Below are 17,228 nucleotides of genomic sequence, written 5' to 3'. Positions count from 1 at the left end.
CACCACATTTTAGGAAGGATGTCAAGGCCTTGGAGAGGGTGCAGAGAAGATTTACTAGAACAGTACCATGAGGGAGCTCAGTTATGCAGAGAGACTGGAGAAGCTGGATTTGTTCTCCTTAGAGCAGAGGTGGTGAAGGGGAGATTTAATAGATGTGTTCAAAATCATGAAGGGTTCTGACAGAGTAAAGAATGAGAAACTGTTTCCAGTGACAGAAGAGTTGATAATCAGAGGCCACAGATTTAAGGTATCTGGCAAAAGGAGAATTTTCAGTGTAACTATTTGTACTGCACTTTTTTTTGATAGATATGCGACGATCTAGCCCCCCTCCCCCCCCCCCATTCACTTTTTTTACTGCCCTTTTTTGGACATACATGTGTCTGTCAAGCCCTCAGCACCCACCCCCCCCCACCCCCCCGCCCCGCCCAGCTCCCCCGCCCTCCCGGCCCCAAATCATTCCCTCCACATGGTGCCGAGAAGCAGGACCTGAGGCTCCAACTCTCTCCCCCACTCAGGCCCCGGCCCTCTCCCCTCTCTTCACCCCCACCCCCCCCCCACCGCTGACTCTCTTCTCCTCTTCCCTCATTTCTCCCCCCCCCCCCCCCCGCACCAAGACTCTCCCTCCTGCCCCCCTCCCCCCAGACTCTCCCTCTCTCCCTCCTGCCTCTCCCACCTTCCCCCGAACTCTCCCTCCTTTCCTGCCACCCCCCCAGCCGACTCTCCCTCCTGCACCTCGACTCTCCCTCCTGCCCCCACCCATCCCAACTCCCCCTCCTGCCTCTCCCACCTTCCCCCCCCAACTCTCCCTCCTTCCCCGACTCTACCTCCTCCTTCTCCCCCCTGCCCCTATCCCTCCCTCGACTCCACACCCCTCCCCCCCAGATTCTCCCTCCCTCCCCACCGACTCTTCCTCCCTCCGGCAGGCCTAGGGCCGAGAGTGGCGAGCAGAGAAGCGACGGTGGGCCGAGAGCGAGAGCGGGGCTTTTGGGGTGGGGTGGGAAAGAGAGAGAGGCTGAGGGGGGGGGGGGAGGAGAGTGAGAGAGAGAGAGAGAGAGAGAGAGAGAGAGGGGCTGGAGGGGCGCGGGGTGGAGAGAGAGGGGCTGGGGTGGGGGGGAGTGAGACTGGGGCGGGGGAGGGTGGAAGAAGAGAGAAGTGCTGGGGGTGGGGGGGGGGGGGGGAAACAACAGAAACGGTGGCGAGGGGAAAAAGGAGCCGGGGTGGGGGAGGGGGAAGAGATGAAGGAAACTGGGGCGGGGGGAAGATGAAGGAGACGGGGGTGGGGGGAGGTTGGAGGGGAGACAGGGAACTCGGGCAAGACAGGTCATGTTCTTCCAACCCCCTACAAGGGACATTGTTGGAGTGCATGATATCCAGAAGTCATGGCACAGTCACTGTTCACTTCATACCCACTAAACAATCCATACACAATGCCTGCCTCATCTATGGTCAGGGGGGGGGGGGGGGGTGTGGGGAGGGGGGGTGGGGGGAAGAATGCACTTGCACTGGGATAAGGCATCTGGCTGGGGGAGGATGCACTTGGACTGGGGTAAGGCATTTTGGCTGGCCCTTGCTGCCTTCTGGAGAACTCTTCCTCTGTCACTTCAGAAAGTCAAAGTGGATCGAGTTACAATTTGCAAAGTCAGTGAGACCTTGGAATGGGCGGTTCCAGTTACACATTCCTGTAAAACTTCAGGATGTGGCTTATCCTCCAAGGGAACCAATCATAGACAAAGGGTGGAAAATGGTGGCCATTTTTGCAGTACAAATAAGCACATCCGAGAATTAATTTACGCAGCGAGTAATAATGATGTGAAATGCACTGTTGAAAGGGTAGCGGAAGCAGATTCAGCAGTAACTTTCAAAAGGAAATTAGATATATACTTTGAAAAGGAAACATTTTCAGGGTATGGGAAAAGAGCAGGGGACTGGGACTAAATGGATAATTCTTCCAAAAAGCCGGCACAGGTATAATTGAGCAAATGGCCTCCTGTTGCTCTGTAAAATTCTGATTCTAAAATTCTAGAACTTGGAAGTGCACTTAAGTGCAGGGCTATGGAGCAAGAGCTGGAAAGTGGGATTAGGCTGGATAGCTCTTGGTCCGCCGGCGTGAACACAATGGGCCGAAATGGCCTCCTTCCATGCTGTAGATTTCTATGATTCTATGATATGCAACTATATGCAGCTCACTATCACACAACTATTCCCAAAAGATTAAAAACTGCATCCTTTGATTATACTTTATTTCCTACAAAAAATACAGCAATTAGCGAAGAAGTGGCACCAAAGATATAAAATATATAACTGTAGGGTGATTGTTGAACTGCGGTACGATCAGAGACTCACATTATACTATTTAGAGATAAGGTTACAGAGTGACATGATAACAAGCAAAGATTTTTCTCTCTGGTAAGGAAACCTAGAATAAAGGAAAATAATCTTAAATTAGAACTAATCTTGTCAACAGCAGGCCCATAAAAAAGTTCTTCACACAAAATGGTTGAGAAGATGTGAAATGCACTGTCCCTGAAGACCACTGAAAGAGTGGTTACTAGATAGATATACAACACCAATTTGGGGGGTATAGTTAACACTGAGGAAGACTGCGACAAAATACAAGATGACATTAATAAACTTGCAGAATGGGTGTATAAATGGCAAACTAATTTCAATATACCTACGTGAGGTGGTGCATTTTGGTTGGAAAAATAAGGAGGCCACATACACCTTGGAAAGCATGAGTCTGAATAGGGTAGAGGAGCAAAGGGAGCGAGGGGTAGACAAATCACAAAGTCGCTACACAAGTTAATAGGGCCATAAAAAAAGCAAACAAAGTGCTGCCGTTCATTTCCAGAGGGATAGTATTGAAAAGTAGAGAAGTTATGTTAAACTGTATAGAACTTGGTTTAACCACACTGAGTACTGTGCACAGTTCTGTCTCCATATTATAGAAAGGATATAGAGGCACTGGAGAAGGTGCAAAAAAGATTGAACAGACAGAAAAGAAAAGGCTGAGGGTGACCTGATAGAGGTCTAGGGTAAACATAGAGAAGATATTTCCAATTTTGACTTCCTGTCCAACATGACTGATGAATTTTGTTGTCCTGTTCCGAGGAATGATCTATCTTGCTATGCAAGCAAACAAACCAATTTTGCGATACCATTTATCAGTCAGACTGAAGTTCATTTTTTTTAAAATCAAGTATTGCTATTACCTGACACTGTACACAAGGCGAGTGATAATGTGCGAATTCGGGTGACTTGGGGAAATAAGCCTTTAGTCTATGCCATGTTTCATCAGACACGAGCCTTCTTTCAGTTTCAGATGTGCACAAGTCCCCTGTTGAAAAGATTTACGAATTATTAAATCTTTGAGTTTATCCAGCTAAATTACAAACACAGCGATGTGCTTTTGATCCTCAAAATCCTTCCGAGATTCAGGTGTTCCCTAGCCAGCAGATAAAGGAGTTTCACCTACAGATCCTGGGGCAAAATGGATATTTTACATTTCTTGGATTCTTTGCACATTTAACGGTCATATTTTGTACTTCGAATAGGATTGAGAAATGTACAATTCCTAATAATGAATTCTTACTATTGTGCTTGTTCTGCCCCACACATTTTTTAGTGGACTTCGATATCATGGTGACACGGTGAAATAAACCGAGTAATTAAATTCTAAAATAGTTCACAATACATAAACCATCAATGCGCAACTCTTTCAATTTTAGGCTCAACTTTCCCAGCTAGCATGAGATAAAACTGTGTGTGTGTGGTCAATTTAAAGATCACTTTGTAATGTAAATCCTTCACCTCAATATACAATTAAACAAGTGTGCAAGAAAGCAGTTAGAAGCAATTAAGAAACACAAATGTACAATAGAGTACTTCCAGAATAAAATACTGCCCCTGCCCTATCTGTATACATTTCCAAAGACCGCTCGCTGGAATCATCAGATTAGTTAATACATTTCCATCCCACAGATGTCTGCCATTTCAGGTTTCACCTCACGTCAGGACACACCTGTAATATACATCATCAAAGGTATGAAGGCAGAGTTGGCTAAAGTGGACTGAGAAAATAGATTAAAGTATGGGATGGTTGATGAGCAGTGGCAGACATTTAAGGAGATATTTCATAACTCGCAACAAAAATATATCCCAATGAGAAGGAAAGACTAAGAGAAGGGATAACCATCCGTGACTATCTAAGGAAATAAGAACATAATAAGAACATAAGAATTAGGAACAGGAGTAGGCCATCAAGCCCCTCGAGCCTGCTCTGCCATTCAACAAGATCATGGCTGATCTGACCGTGGACTCAGCTCCACTTACCCGCCCGCTCCCCGTAACCCTTAATTCCCTTATTGGTTAAAAATCTATCCATCTGTGATTTGAATACATTCAATGAGCTAGCCTCAACTGTTTCCTTGGGCAGAGAATTCCACAGATTCACAACTCTATGGGAGAAGAAATTCCTTCTCAACTCCGTTTTAAATTGGCTCCCCCATATTTTGAGGCTGTGCCCTCTAGTTCTAGTCTTCCCGACCAGTGGAAACAACCTCTCTGCCTCTATCTTGTCTATCCCTTTCATTATTTTAAATGTTTCTATAAGATCACCCCTCATCCTTCTGAACTCCAACGAGTAAAGACCCAGTCTACTCAATCTATCATCATAAGGTAACCCCCTCATCTCCGGAATCAACCTAGTGAATGGTCTCTGTACCCCCTCCAAAGCTAGTATATTCTTCCTTAAGTAAGGTGACCATGCACGCAGTACTCCAGGTGCGGCCTCACCAATACCCTGTACAGTTGCAGCAAGACCTCCCTGCTTTTGTATTCCATCCCTCTCTCAATGAAGGCCAACATTACATTCGCCTTTCTGATTACCTGCTGCACCTGCAAACTAACTTTTTGGGATTCATGCACAAGGACCCCCAGGTCCCTCTGCACCGCAGCATGTTGTAATTTCTCCCCATTCAAATAATATTCCCTTTTACTGTTTTTTTTCCCCAAGGTGGATGACCTCACATTTTCCGACATTGTATTCCATCTGCCAAACCTTAGCCCATTCGCTTAACCTATCTAAATCTCTTTGCAGCCTCCGTGTCCTCTACACAACCCGCTTTCCCACTAATCTTTGTGTCATCTGCAAATTTTATTACAGTACACTCTGTCCCCTCTTCCAGGTCATCTATGTAAGGGATGGTATCAAATTGAAAACAGGCCAAGACTAGTGGGAGGCCAGAGGATTGGGAAACTTTTAAAAGCCAGCAAAGAATGACTAAAAAAATGAGGGGCGGAAAATAGATTATGAAAGTATTAAGGAAGCAGTAGCAGGACATTTGGAAAAGCATAATTCAATTAAGCAGAGTGATCATGGTTTTATGGACGGGAAATCACATTTGACAAATTTGCTAGAGTTCTTTGAGGATGTAACGAGCAGGGTGGATAAGGGGGAACCAGAGGATGTGGTGTATTTGGATTTCCAGAAGGCATTCGATAAGGTTCCACACAAAAGGTTACTGCACAAGATAAAAGTTCAGAGTTGGGGGTAATATATTAATTAGCATGGATAGAGGATTGGCTAACTAACAGAAAACAGAGAGTCGGGATAAATGGGTAATTTTCCGGTTGGCAAACAGTAACTAGTGGCGTACCGCAGGGATTGGTGCTGGGTCCTCAACTATTTACAATCTATATTAATGACTTGGATGAAGGGACCGAGTGTAATGTAGCCAAGTTTTCTGATGATACAAAGATGGGTGGGAAAACAAATTGTGAGGAGGGCACAAAAAATCTGCAATAGATAGGCTAAATGAGTGGGCAAAAATTTGGCAGATGGAGTATAATGTGGGAAAATGTAAGGTTATCCACTTTGGCAGGACAAATAGAAAAGCAAATTATAATTTAAATGGAGAAAAATTGCAAAGTGCTGCAGTACAGAGGGACCTGGGGGTCCTTGTGCATGAAATACAAAAAGAGAGTATGCAGGTACAGCAAGTAATCAGGAAGGCAAATGGAAAGTTGGCCTTTATTGCAAGAGGGAGAGAGTATAAAAGCAGAGAAGTCCTGCTACAACTGAACAGAGTATTGGTGAGGCCACACCTGGAGCACTGCGTGCAGTTTTGATCTCCGTATTTAAGGAAGGATATACTTGCATTGGAGGCTGTTCAGAGAAGGTTCACTAGGTTGATTCCGGAGATGAGGGGGTTGATTTATGAAGATAGGTTGAGTAGGTTGGGCCTATACCCATTGGGGTTCAGAAGAATGAGAGGTGATCTTGTCGAAACATATAAGATAATGAGGAGGTCGACAAGGTGGATGCAGAGAGGATATTTCAACTCAAAGGGGAAACTAAAACTAGGGGACATAGTCTCAGAATAAAGGGCCGCCCATTTAAAACTGAGAAGAGGAGGAATTTCTTTCTTCAGAGGGTTGTAAATCTATGGAATTCTCTGCCCCAGAGAGCTGTGGAGGCTGGCTCATTGAATATATTTAAGGTGGAGATACAGATTATTTGAGCGATGGGGAAATAAAGGGTTATGGGTAGCGGGCGGGGAAGTGGAGCTGAATCCATGATCAGATCAGCCACGATCTTATTAAATGGCGGAACAGGCTCGAGAGACCAGGTGGCCTGCTCCTGCTCCTACCTCTTATGTTCTTAAAGCAGCCATCTGGTGTGTGACTGAAAACTGCAATGCACGTCACCTGAAAGGAAATTCAGCATTGAACCAGATTATCTCCTGAAAAGTAAAGTGTTTTTGCATCATATTTTTGAAACTATTAGTTCGGGGGGGGGGGGGGGGGGAATATTTAATACTGAAAATACTAATCCACTATCCTTTTTGAGGACTAACTTGCAATTAAAGGGGCAATATTCCTACTTTGTGCTCCCAGAGGGGAGCTCTGACTATAGAAATATTTATTGGAAATTCGCACACATTGCATACAACCGCCCATTAATTTAAATGATTGGAAAATCACAGAAATTTTAGCATGTGATGTTCCAAACATTTAAGATAATGGTTGAAAAATTGTGTGCGGCGTGTCAGCATTTCAGACACGCGCTCTTGGTGGGCGAGGATCACTGCTGGCAGTGCCAAGTCAGAAATTTACCCCTGGTATTTTTCCAGTGCTACAGACTGAATCTCATTTACGAAGGTATATATTTACTAATATAACACATTCCACCCTATATAATTATAAAGGTACATTAACACAGGCTACTTTTCAAAGTGAAAAATTGAAAAAAATACTACAAAATTCAGGCTCTTTGTTTGAATGTGAAAGAAGAAACTTGCTCGAATTTCCTATTTTATAGTTTTTGCTTTGTAATCCAAGGGGGTAATTAATTTAATTTTGAAAAGACATGTTCCTCTGAACCATAACATAAAACCTTCCAGCCCAGTTTATTTGGAGTGTTCCCTGGTAGAACACAGATCTTTTGTAAAGACATGTGAACCTATTGTCAGTCAATGACAAGGATGTCAAAATAATCATAATGAACCTAAATAACGGAACCTTTTTCACTTTGTGTAAGCTTCAACTCCATGCGCAATTGGAAATTTTAAATAAACACTTAAGCTGCAGCTACTGGTCAACACTCTTGAACATCTCGCAGATTGGAGTTAGACTGCCAACTGCGCATCGCTGCAGGTAAGACTGAAGTTAGTGACAAAGGAGCACTGAGCATACGTGCTGCCTGCAAGCCTGCTCTCCAACTGGCTAATTTTAGAAACTTAGAGCATAGAAGGCCATTCGGCCCGTCGAGCCTGTGCGGGATCTTTGAAAGAGCAGTCATGCTTAGTCCCATATCCCTGCATTTTGTCGGTAGCCCTTTAAGTTCCTCATCCTCAAGTACCTGTCCAACTCTCTTCGAATTGTTTATAGAATCAGCTTCCATCACCTTTTTACATAGTGCGTTCCAGATCCTGAAACTCAGTGAAAAAATGTCATCTCCCATCTTGATCTTTTTGCTAATAATTTTAAATCTGTGACCTCTGGTTATTGACCCATTCCCCAGAGGGAATAATTTTTCTCAGTCTCTACTCTATCAAAACCTCTCATCAGCTTGAAAACCTCCATTAGGACACCTCTTAACCTTCTCTGTTCCAGGGAGAACAGTCCTAACTTTTCCAACCTCTCCTCATAACTGAAGCCCCTCATCCCCAGTAAACCCCCTCTGTGCCCTCTCTTGAGGCCTTTACATCTTTGCTGAAGTGCGGGGCCCAGATTGTCCACAATACTCCAGCTGAGGCCTAACCAGTGATTTATAAAGTTCCAGCCTGATCTCTTTGCTTTTATATTCTATACCTTTATTTATAAACCCAACTAACCATATGCTTTTTTAAACCACCTTATCAACTTGCTCTGTCGCCTTTAAGGATTTGTGTCTATAGACTCCAAGGTCTCTCTGCTCATCTACACTTTCCAAAATTGTGCCATTTATAGTATCCTGTCTTTCCATATGACTTCTCCCAAAGTGCACCACTTCACACTTCGCCATCGGCCATGCTTCTGCCCATTTCACCGTCCTGTCTGTCATCCTGAAGCCGATAACTATCCTCATCACTTATCTATTACTTTGCTAAGTTTCGTATAATTTGCTAACTTTATAATGCTGCTCCTACACCCGAGTCCAGGTCGTTTATAAACATTGGAAAGAGCAATGGACCCATAACTGTTGCTGGGGGAACACCACTACAGACCACCTCCCAGTCTGAGAAATATCCATCAACCACCACCACCTCCCTTTGCTTCCTGTCACTGAACCAATTTTGTATCCATACCGTCACTTTCCCCTTAATTCCAAAGGCTTCCATCTTAATAAACCTCCTGTGTGGCACGTTTTCAAATGTCTTCCGAAATTCCATGTATATAACATCTACGGCACTACCTTGATCAACCTTCTCTTCTACCTCATCAAAGAATTTCATCAAGTTAGTGAGACACAATTTGCCTACAGCAAATCCATTCTGGCTCTCCTTAATTAACCCATGCCTTTCAGTTTATTTTGTCCCTGATAATGGTTTCCAATATCTTCCCCACCACCGATGTTATACTGATGGGCCTGTAGTTTCCTAGTTTATCCCTCTCCCCTTTCTTGAATAATGGTATAACATTAGCAACCCTCCATTCTTCCGGCACTACTCCTGCATCAAATGAGGATTGAAAGATTGTAGTTTGGGACGTCTGCTTCAACAGTAAGAATACTGAAATGTAAGTTTGTGATTTCCTCAGCAGGTTAAATGGGTCACCTGGGCACTTCTAAAACACTACTTTGCACCTAGCTGAAGCTACACTATACTCAGCTCATACTGAAATGGTAGGTGATAGAAACATAGAAAATAGATACAGGAGTAGGCCATTCAGCCCTTCGAGCCTGCACCACCATTCAACAAGATCATGGCTGATCATCACCTCAGTACCCCTTTCCTACTTTCTCTCCATACCCCTTGATGCCTTTAGCCGTAAGGGCACATCGAACTCCCTCTTGAATATATCCAACGAACTGGCATCAACAACTCTCTGCGGTAGAGAATTCCACAGGTTAACAACTCTGAGTGAAGAAGTGGTGAGGCCACACCTGGAGTATTGTGTACAGTTTTGGTCTCCTAACTTGAGGAAGGACATTCTTGCTATTGAGGGAGTGCAGCGAAGGTTCACCAGACTGATTCCCGGGATGGCGGGACTGACATATCAAGAAAGACTGGATCAACTGGGCTTGTATTCACTGGAGTTCAGAAGAATGAGAGGGGATCTCATAGAAACGTTTAAAATTCTGACTGGTTTAGGCAGGTTCGATGCAGGAAGAATGTTCCCAATGTTGGGGAAGTCTAGAACCAGGGGTCACAGTCTAAGGATAAGGGGTAAGCCATTTAGGACCGAGATGAGGAGAAACGTCTTCACCCAGTTGTGGTGAACCTGTGGAATTCTCTACCACAGAAAGTTGTTGAGGCCAATTCACTAAATATATTCAAAAAGGAGTTAGATGTAGTCCTTACTACTAGGGGGATCAAGGGGTATGGCGAGAAAGCAGGAATGGGGTACTGAAGTTGCATGTTCAGCCATGAACTCATTGAATGGTGGTGCAGGCTCGAAGGGCCAAATGGCCTACTCCTGCACCTATTTTCTATGTTTCTATGCAAGAAGTTTCTCCTCATCTCGGTCCTAAATAGCTTACCCCTTATCCTTAAGACTGTGTCCCCTGGTTCTGGACTTCCCTAACATCGGGAACATTCTTCCTGCATCTAACCTGTCCCATCCCGTCAGAATCTTATACACTTCTATGAGATCCCCTCTCATCCTTCTAAACTCCAGTGTATAAAGGCCCAGTCAATCCAGTCTCTCCTCATATGTCAGTCCTGTCATCCCAGGAATCAGTCTGGTGAACCTTCGCTGCATTCCCTCAAAAGCAAGAACGTCCTTCCTCAGATTAGGAGACCAAAACTGAACACAATATTCCAGGTGAGGCCTCACCAAGGACCTGTACAACTGCAGTAAGACCTCCCTGCTCCTACACTCAAATCCCCTAGCTATGAAGTCCAACATGCCATTTGCCTGCTTCACTGCCTGCTGTACCTGCATGCCAACTTTCAATGTCTGATGAACCATGACACCCAGATCTCGTTGCACCTCTCGTTTTCCTAATCTGCCGCCATTCAGATAATATTCTGCCTTCGTGTTTTTGCCCCCAAAGTGGATAACCTCACATTTTTACACACTATATTGCATCTGCCATGCATGTGCCCACTCACCTAACCTGTCCAAGTCACCCTGCAGCCTCTTATCATCCTCCTCACAGCTCACAATGCCACCCAGCTTAGTGTCATCTGCAAACTTGGAGATATTACTCAATTCCTTCATCTAAATCATTGATGTATATTGTAAAGAGTTGGGGTCCCAGCACTGAGCCCTGCGGCACCCCACTAGTCACTGCCTGCCATTCTGAAACGGACCCGTTTATTCCAACTCTCTGCTTCCTGTCTGTCAACTAGTTCTCTATCCACGTCAATACATTACCCCCAATACCATGTGCTTTAATTTTGCACACCAATCTCTTGTGTGGGACCTTGTCAAAAGTCTTTTGAAAGTCTAAATACACCATATCCACTGGTTCTCCCTTGTCCACTCTACTAGTTACATCCTCAAAAATTGTTTTCTTGGAGAGGCCCACACAGTATAACTGCGCGATTAGGACCCATGATACCTTTCAATGGAAAGCAGATAAAGTTTTAATCTATAATTAAAGGCCTAATCAAACTGTAAGGCCATTAAAATGTGCAATTTCTTAAAATGGGCTGGAGCTTGCTGGACAAATAATGGCTCATTAACGACACATGCCATTATTAATGTGTCAATCGGCCAGCAAATTTAGGAGATTAAGAGATACAACAACTTACATTTAAATCGTGCCTTTAACGTAGTAAAATGTCCCAAGGTGCTTCACAGGAGCACTAAAACAAAATTTGACCGAGCCACATAGAGAGATATTAAGACAGGTGATCAAAATCTTGATTAAAGAGGTAGGTTTTAAGGAGCATTTTAAAAGGTGGAGAGGTTTAGGGAGGGAATTCCAGAGCTTAGGACCTAGGCAGCTGAAGGCTATGTCACAAATGGTGGAGCGAAGAGATCTCTGAGGGATGTGCAAGAGGCCAGAATTGGAGGAGCGCAGAGATCTCAGAGTTGTAGGGCTGGAGGTGGTCAGAGATAGGGAGGGGTAAGGCCATTGTGGGATTTGAAAACAAGGATCAGAATTTTAAAATCGAGGCATTGCTTAACCAGGCACCAAAGTAGGTCAGTGAACTTCAGGATGATGGGTGAATGGGACTTGGTGCGAGGGGAGGGAAGATGCATTTGGTAGTGGGATCACGCTGGAGGTGGCGGAAATGGCGGAGGATGATCCATTAAATGTGGAGGCTGGTGGAATGGAAGGTGAGGATGAGGGGGACTCTATCGTGGTTCTGGGAGAGGGGGGGGGGGCAAAGAGGTGAGAGCAAAAATGCAGGAAATGGAACAGACACGGTTGAGGGTGGGATAGGTTTGGCGCAGATAGGGTGGAGTCAGGTTAGAGCAGTGACCGACTGATGTCACTGAGTTGCGAATCTCCAGAACTTGGTTGATTTACGCTGCTCCGCCATTTGCTTTGCATTAACGGCATCTCGCCCGTAGCCTCCCCTTTTTAAGAACTTGCTGGTTTGCACATTAATTGCCCATTAAATTCACCACGGAAAGTTAAGTCTGATAATTAACAGTTCAAGAACCTTTGTAACAACATGTACTTTTCCTTTGTCCCTTATTTCTCTCTTTAATCCAATCTTTCTTTCCCTCTCTTTATTGCTCTTCCTGTACCTGATTTCACTCAAAATCACCCTCCTCCTCCTCGGCCCTTTCTTTCTCAACCCTTTAATCTAATTGGTTAAGGAGATACACTGCTGTTTCCACTAAGGTCCCTGTTGACTTCACCATGCCGTTAACAGCTTGCACGTTCAACAAGTTACGGTACAATAAATATTTGAGCAGAAGGGTGCAGAAACAAAATCTAACTAACGTTGGATGCCCTACTCTAGCAGGATCCGGCCCATTATTTGGTTGCCAGTTAATTAAAGAGAAAAACAGTAAAAGGAATTTCATTGCATTAAACATTTTATACTTGCCATGTGGACAGACAAGGTCTTCATTGAAGTTCAGGTCTTCATCATCATCTTTTTCTCCTGTTATCTCGTCGTCCCCTTCAACAAATTACAATGTTGGATGATTTCCCCAAAACATACACAACAAAAATAAATGTCAAATTACACTAAATACACATGGGTACACATTAAATGGGCTATCTTTTTTACTTGAGTAGCACAGCATATCATAAAGGATAAAAACATATGCAGAGAGATCTAAAATGAGGTGGGAGTGAGCTATCGTTAGAATTCTAATCGACACTTTCCAAATCTGTGCAAGCCTTGTTACAATATTCTGTTAATAAGACCAATATTTATTATACTTTTCCAGATACCCTTAAAGACAACACATGGCTGCCTCTTAATTTTTTTTTGATCCAAGATCAAACATTAGAATTTTCAACAAAAAATTATTGGCAACTGAAAATCATTTTTGGATGCAAGTTGTATGAATTATGTACTATGCTTTATTCCAAAATAACGTGAGATTACCTACCATTGATACGTTCCTCCCTTCCCACTATCCAGGGCCCCAAACACTCCTTCCAGGAGAAACAGCGATTTACTTGTACTTCTTGCAATTTAATATACTACATTCGCTGCTTACGATGTGGTCTCCTCTACATTTGGGGAAACCAAACGGGTGACCGCTTTGCGGAACACCTCCGTTCAGTCCGTAAGGGTGACCCCCATGCTATCACTTTAATTATACGCTCCACTCTCACCTCTCTGTCCTCAGCCTCTTGCACTGTTCCAACGAAGCTCAACGTAAGCTCGAGGAGCAGCACCTCATCTTTCGATCAGGCACTTTACAGCCTTCTGGATTCAACCTCGAGTTCAACAATTTCAGACCATAACTTGTGTTATATCTTTGGATGCTCTGATAATGACTCCACGAGACAATGTGTTGTACTTGAGCTGTAGTGACCTTAGTCCTTTATTGATAACTCCAGAGTGAGGATCACACATGGTGGCCTGCCTTTTATACTAGGCCAGGCACACCTGTACAGGTAACCTGCAAGTCTCCCACTGCGGTGCCCTCTGGTGGCACACCTTGTGATAGTACAAGCATTAACCATGTAGGATACATGATAACCTCTGCCCCTATTTTTTCCCAGACTGCAGCTGATAATGATTCCGCCATTCCCATTTGAAACATTTAACCACTCCCGCCTCCCACCCTATCACAGACTGTGTCTTTTGTTCTTTCCTTCCCACACCCCTTTGCCTGCCTCGGCACCTGGTTAAAACTGTTACATCTAACTTTTCCCAGTTCTGACAAAGGGTCACAGACCTGAAACATTAACTCTGTTTCTCTCTCCACAGATGCTGTCTGGCCTGAGAGTTTCCAGCATTTTCTGTTTTTATTTCAGATTTCCAACATTCACAGTACTTTGCAATTGATATGTTCTTTCTCATTCTTTGAAGAAATTTCAACTTATACACCCATGGGGAAGAAGTATCAACTAACAAACATTCATGTCAGCTTGGCTCAGTTGGTAGCACCTTACTTCTATCAAAAGTTATGGATTTGAGCCCCACACCAGCACACAATGCAGGCTGGCACTCCAGTACAGTACTGGCAGAGTGCTATAATGTCAAAGATACTGTCCTTCGGAGGAGATGTTAAACTAAGATCTCCGTCAACTGTTCAGATGTATGATAAAGATCTCGTAACAACTTGTATTTATATAATGGCCTGGAAATCCGGCCTCCTCGGGTCCATACGAATTTACCTATATGTTGCCCAGCAAATGTCCTGAAAACTCTTGCGCCTGATAAAAGCAGACGTATAGCCTACTTTTACAGGCGTAAGAGTTTTAAAACACACAAAAACATTGTAAAATAAAATTTAAAAACACATTTTATTGTTAAAAACCCTGCCCACTAAGGTAAGTTTATATTAAACTATAATTAAAAAAACTTTAAAATATATATATTTTCTCTAAGACATTTAATAACTTTAATTTCAATTAATTTTAATTATGTGAGGTGTGTTTTTTATTTTTTTATTATGGTGTTTAGTGTGTTTTTTTCCCCTCTCATCAATAGCAATGAGAACTGGTAGATACGGAGTGATCATTGCTTTTAATGAGAAAGCTGTGGAATACTGTACCTGATTGGCTGAGCAGTCACACGTGACTGCACCGTCTCCGTGGGAAGAGAAGACCCCTCCCACCGGAATCCCACGCTCCTCCGGGACCACCAGGTAAATTCATAAAATTCTCTGGTTGGAGGCGTTCGTTCGAAAGCTTCCGACCAGAATTTCAGGGCAGCGTCTTTGACGTAGTAAAACGTTCCATATCACAATTCAAAGAGGAGGGAGTTCTCGCAATGTCCTTCAAACATTCCTCCTCAACCAATACCACCAGAAAAGCAGGTAACCATTCATCTCACTGTGGGACATTGCTGGTGCACAATGCCTGCCATGTTCACTGCAATCCAACAGAAATTCTGTGTGTGATAGAGTTTTGAGATATTGACGTGACAAAGTGCTGCATAAATATAAGTACTTTTCCCAAGGTCTCTAAAAATATTGCAAAGTGATGTAATTTTAATCAAGTGACCTTCTTCACCCCGGTCAACCCTATGTCTTCATAATGAAAAAATCATGACTCTTCTGAAAGAGAGACAATCCTTTGGTGTTCAAGCAGTAATGGTCTCCTTCACACAGCCACCCAATTACTTTGGATCATCAGTTGTGCACACCATAGAAGTACAGCTACCTTGACTGGCTCTGGGAAGCTACTTACTGAGTTCGTACATGAAAATGCCACATTTCAGATCGGCAGTGCTGCACATGGTCTCGTACACCTACATTGGGAACATCACCAGGACCTACACCAACTCGCTTTCAAGTGAAGCCAACCATAAAGTCAGCACTCAACACTAATGTTCTCAAAATGATACACCTGAACAGATACCTGGGAGTGTGGTGTATGAAGGATGTTCCTTATTAAAATAATCGCTACCCTACAAAAGCACTGGGTGACTAAACTATTCATAGAGCTACCGGTAACCTGACATTAACAAAGTGAAAGGAATGCTTCTCCCTCGGGTCTGCATGAGTATATCGAAGCCCACACAATGTTCTTTAATGTTGTTGTAGATTTTAATTTGTGATAAGAGTTAGGAAACATGGGATGCAGCCAAGGTACTATATGTTTATATTGAGCCTGGATCAAAGTTTCTGAGCTCAGCTGCTGTGGCAGTAAGACATCTATGAACAAGAATGGTTAAATCCTAAATTTTACTTTTTTTTTAAAGTTTGAGAACAATTTATTACTTTTTAAAAATATTTTTGTGCAAAGAAGTCATATAGGCCAATTTTAACCCTGCCCTCCCAACAGAAACCAAGTGGGTGGGCAGGTAAAATGGCTGTAGTGGATTGCACTTTTAACCTGATCTTTCGAGCAGGAAACCAGGACACCTGCCGAAAGGTAGAGCAGGCCATCGTTAAATATGTAGGTCGGGCGCTAATGACATCATCGAAGTCTGACTCCAATTTTAACTCGAGGCCTGCACGGGAACATCATGGCCTCCCCCACTAGATCAACTTGTCAGCAAGTGCATTCGGGTCAGAAAGACAAGTTATACTTAGTATTTTTCTGGTTCCTTGTGGGCCAGGAGATGCAGGAATGTTCCGCTATGACCTACAAGGAAACCATGTGCTTGACCTATCCTGGGCTACCCTCTCCGTCCCCTAACCACAATGCCTTCCTGAATCCCCTCCTAAGCACTTACCTGACTGTTGGAGACAGTTCCTCTGGGTCCCCAACAGGAGCATCCTGCTGCCCAAAACCACACTCCTTCCTACCGTCCAGCTAGTGCTTCCCACTGGGGCTCACAACCGACACTGCAGAGGGCAAGACACTTTCCCATCTGTTTTGGCCCCCACAGTTTCCCATATGCTTTGCTCCCCACATGCAAAGTTAAAACACGGGCTTTAGTGGCCTGTGTTAGTGCCTCAGGTGTTTATTGCTTCCTGGAATGTCAGAACATCATTCCGTTGGATTTTTGAAAAAAATTGTCTTGCATCTTCAAACGGGCAGATTCTACCTTGACAGAGAAACAATGGTTGGTCCACACCATGTTTCCACAAGAGCATCTCAGAGGTGAAAGGGAACATGGTTGACAAGGGGCCCGAGCAAACATCACTAAAACTATCCCGATATTTCTTTAAAAGAGCTAAAAGCTGCAGGCAGTGTCTCGACTTGGAAAATGCAATGATGGGAGCAGGGGACTTTGACAATATGAGGAAAACTGAACTAGCACTACCCAGAGCCTAAGGCTTTATACAAGGTGGAAGCAGGTGGTCACATGGGCTGTGATCCAGTAACACGTCAGGATAATGGGCCCAAGTTTCCACAAGAAAAAAAACGGGCGCTCCTCCGAGCTGGGCGCCCGTTTTTCGCGCCTAAAAAAATCCTCGGTAGTCTGCACCTACTTACAGGTCCTCTGGCCCTTGGCGCAGTCAGCACGAGCTGTGGGAGGGGCAGTGCCGGGACCTCTGCACATGCGCGCTACAGTCGGCACGCAAGTGCAGTAGCTCCA

The 17,228-nt window shown here is 44.0% G+C and overlaps 1 protein-coding gene across 1 annotated transcript in view; it reads right to left on the bottom strand.

Moving 5' to 3' along the window:
• Positions 1–17,228, bottom strand: part of usp48 (ubiquitin specific peptidase 48) — a 195,163-nt gene that overhangs the window by 33,072 nt on the left and 144,863 nt on the right. Inside the window, exons 15-16 of the mRNA XM_070860713.1 lie at positions 12,657–12,731; positions 3,213–3,337 (exon numbers count right to left, since the gene is read on the bottom strand). Of these exons, the coding sequence (XP_070716814.1) occupies positions 3,213–3,337; positions 12,657–12,731 (200 nt within the window). The remainder of the gene's footprint in view (positions 1–3,212; positions 3,338–12,656; positions 12,732–17,228) is intronic.

Source organism: Pristiophorus japonicus, chromosome 18 (genome assembly GCF_044704955.1).
Source record: "Pristiophorus japonicus isolate sPriJap1 chromosome 18, sPriJap1.hap1, whole genome shotgun sequence".
Taxonomy (NCBI): Eukaryota; Metazoa; Chordata; class Chondrichthyes; family Pristiophoridae; genus Pristiophorus; species Pristiophorus japonicus.
The sequence above is the reverse complement of the archived record's forward strand: the minus strand, read 5'-3'. Positions and strand labels throughout refer to the sequence as shown.